Source organism: Apis dorsata, unplaced genomic scaffold (genome assembly GCF_000469605.1).
Source record: "Apis dorsata unplaced genomic scaffold, Apis dorsata 1.3 scaffold_631, whole genome shotgun sequence".
Lineage (NCBI taxonomy): Eukaryota > Metazoa > Arthropoda > Insecta > Hymenoptera > Apidae > Apis > Apis dorsata.
Window position 1 is genome coordinate 651,346 of NW_006263826.1, and position 1,638 is coordinate 652,983.

The 1,638-nt window shown below is 44.2% G+C and overlaps 1 protein-coding gene across 2 annotated transcripts in view; it reads left to right on the forward strand.

Annotated features, from left to right (window-relative positions):
* The window catches only part of LOC102671676 (single Ig IL-1-related receptor-like), a 53,213-nt gene that overhangs the window by 49,314 nt on the left and 2,261 nt on the right, over positions 1-1,638 (forward strand). For both annotated transcript variants that reach the window (XR_004151304.1, XM_031513232.1), the window contains exon 6: positions 1,124-1,261. Coding sequence is in view for 1 of the 2 variants with exons in the window: in XM_031513232.1 (XP_031369092.1) it covers positions 1,124-1,261 (138 nt within the window). In the remaining variant the exon portion in view is untranslated. The remainder of the gene's footprint in view (positions 1-1,123; positions 1,262-1,638) is intronic.

Below are 1,638 nucleotides of genomic sequence, written 5' to 3' on the forward strand. Positions count from 1 at the left end.
TCATGACTTCGTACTCTTTGGCTCCCTTTTCTTCCTTTTTTTTCTCTTTCAACTTNTTTCCTCCCTTCATTCCAACTCATCATGAACATTTTAAGAGACGGTTATCAATTGTCTTTCTTTTCTTTGTCCAAATTAACATATCGAATCCTCACTATTCCAAGTTTTAAGAATATCTCGAATAGTGTTCGGCGTCGCTCGATATCTCCAAGGATACTCACCCTAATATCCCCAGCGATTCGAGATCGGTTAATCTCGGTTTAATCCACGAGGCTGCGTTAACGTTTTTCCCTTTCCTTCCTTCTCTTTATTTCGCTCACGAACTCGGATCTAACTGTTCCGGATAATCGAGGGGTACCTTCTCCATTGAACGACGCGTCGTTAAACGTAATTCCTCGGTCCGTTCCTCTCCTTATACATCTCTATTCGCCGAGTAGTAGCCCCCGTTTCGCGATAAGCCTCAGCCTTGCCGCTTATCGGATTGTTGATTTTCAGATAGAAAACGCTGTGGCGGATTTTTGAAGCGAGGATACGGCTCGAAGGAGAAGGAAAAATCGAACATTGCACACGAAAAAAAGAGATGGCGTTGTCTCTCGTCCGATAAGATCGTGCCGCCGATCGACCCTAATACGGAAGCTGGAAAATTGGCGCGAATTACGATTCTTCTCGGAAGAGACGCGCCTCCTCCGTTAACGTTTCGCTGAGACCGTTTTCTCTCTATTAGCCGAATAACCATCGGAGAAAGTGAAACGAGACCATCACGGTTCCTAGAAGTCGATCGATTTGTTTCCAGAAAAGAGAAATCCGGAACGTCTGATTTCTTTCTTCTCTTGCTCTCTCTCTCTCTCTCTTTCTCTTTTTCCAGGAAAGAGAAATCATCGACTTGAAAAGTCATCGTCGATGGCGGGGCATTTATCGAGATTCTTACGATTCTTCTTCGAAAGGGAGAAAGAGGAAAAATTGCCTTTGTCACGAAACTGATAAATAATTTTTTTGTTATAAACTCGAGGTATACAACTCTCCCCGCTTCTCAGAAATTTGTTTCACCGTCCGTTTTCGTTTCAACTTGTAATTGGATCGTAATTGGATTGAATGTGTGCTAATCATGAATTTTGACGAATTTCAGATGGAAAGGAAAGCGACGCCCTGGTATGCTACCACGAGAAAGACTCGAACCTGGCCATCGGCATAGTTATACCCACGTTGGAGTCGAGGCATCGGTACAAGTGCACGTCGCTCGAGCTCTCCCAACTGAATCAGAATTGTAAGACTGGGTTTTAATTAAACATGGCTCTCTCCCCTCGATTATTAAGTTTCCTGTCGCGTGGTGGCGGACGGAACAACTCTCTCTTTCTCTCTCTCTCTCATCGACAAACCTCTCGAGTCGAGAACGCTCCATCGCAGAGATCTGTATGGAAAATAGGAAAAATTTCATCGTTCTCATCATCGTCGTCGCTCAAGTGACGTTGCAACCATGTTCGACTTGTAAATGTAATGCAAGTTGGCAAATTGTAGAAACGAGGAGGAATCGCTGTTGCGTATTGGAACAAAGTTAACGCGATCCAGTCTCGGCAGCCTCTCACGAATATCATCAACGACGGGTGAAAAACATATTCAGACGCTGATTTCGTTCTAATTGGC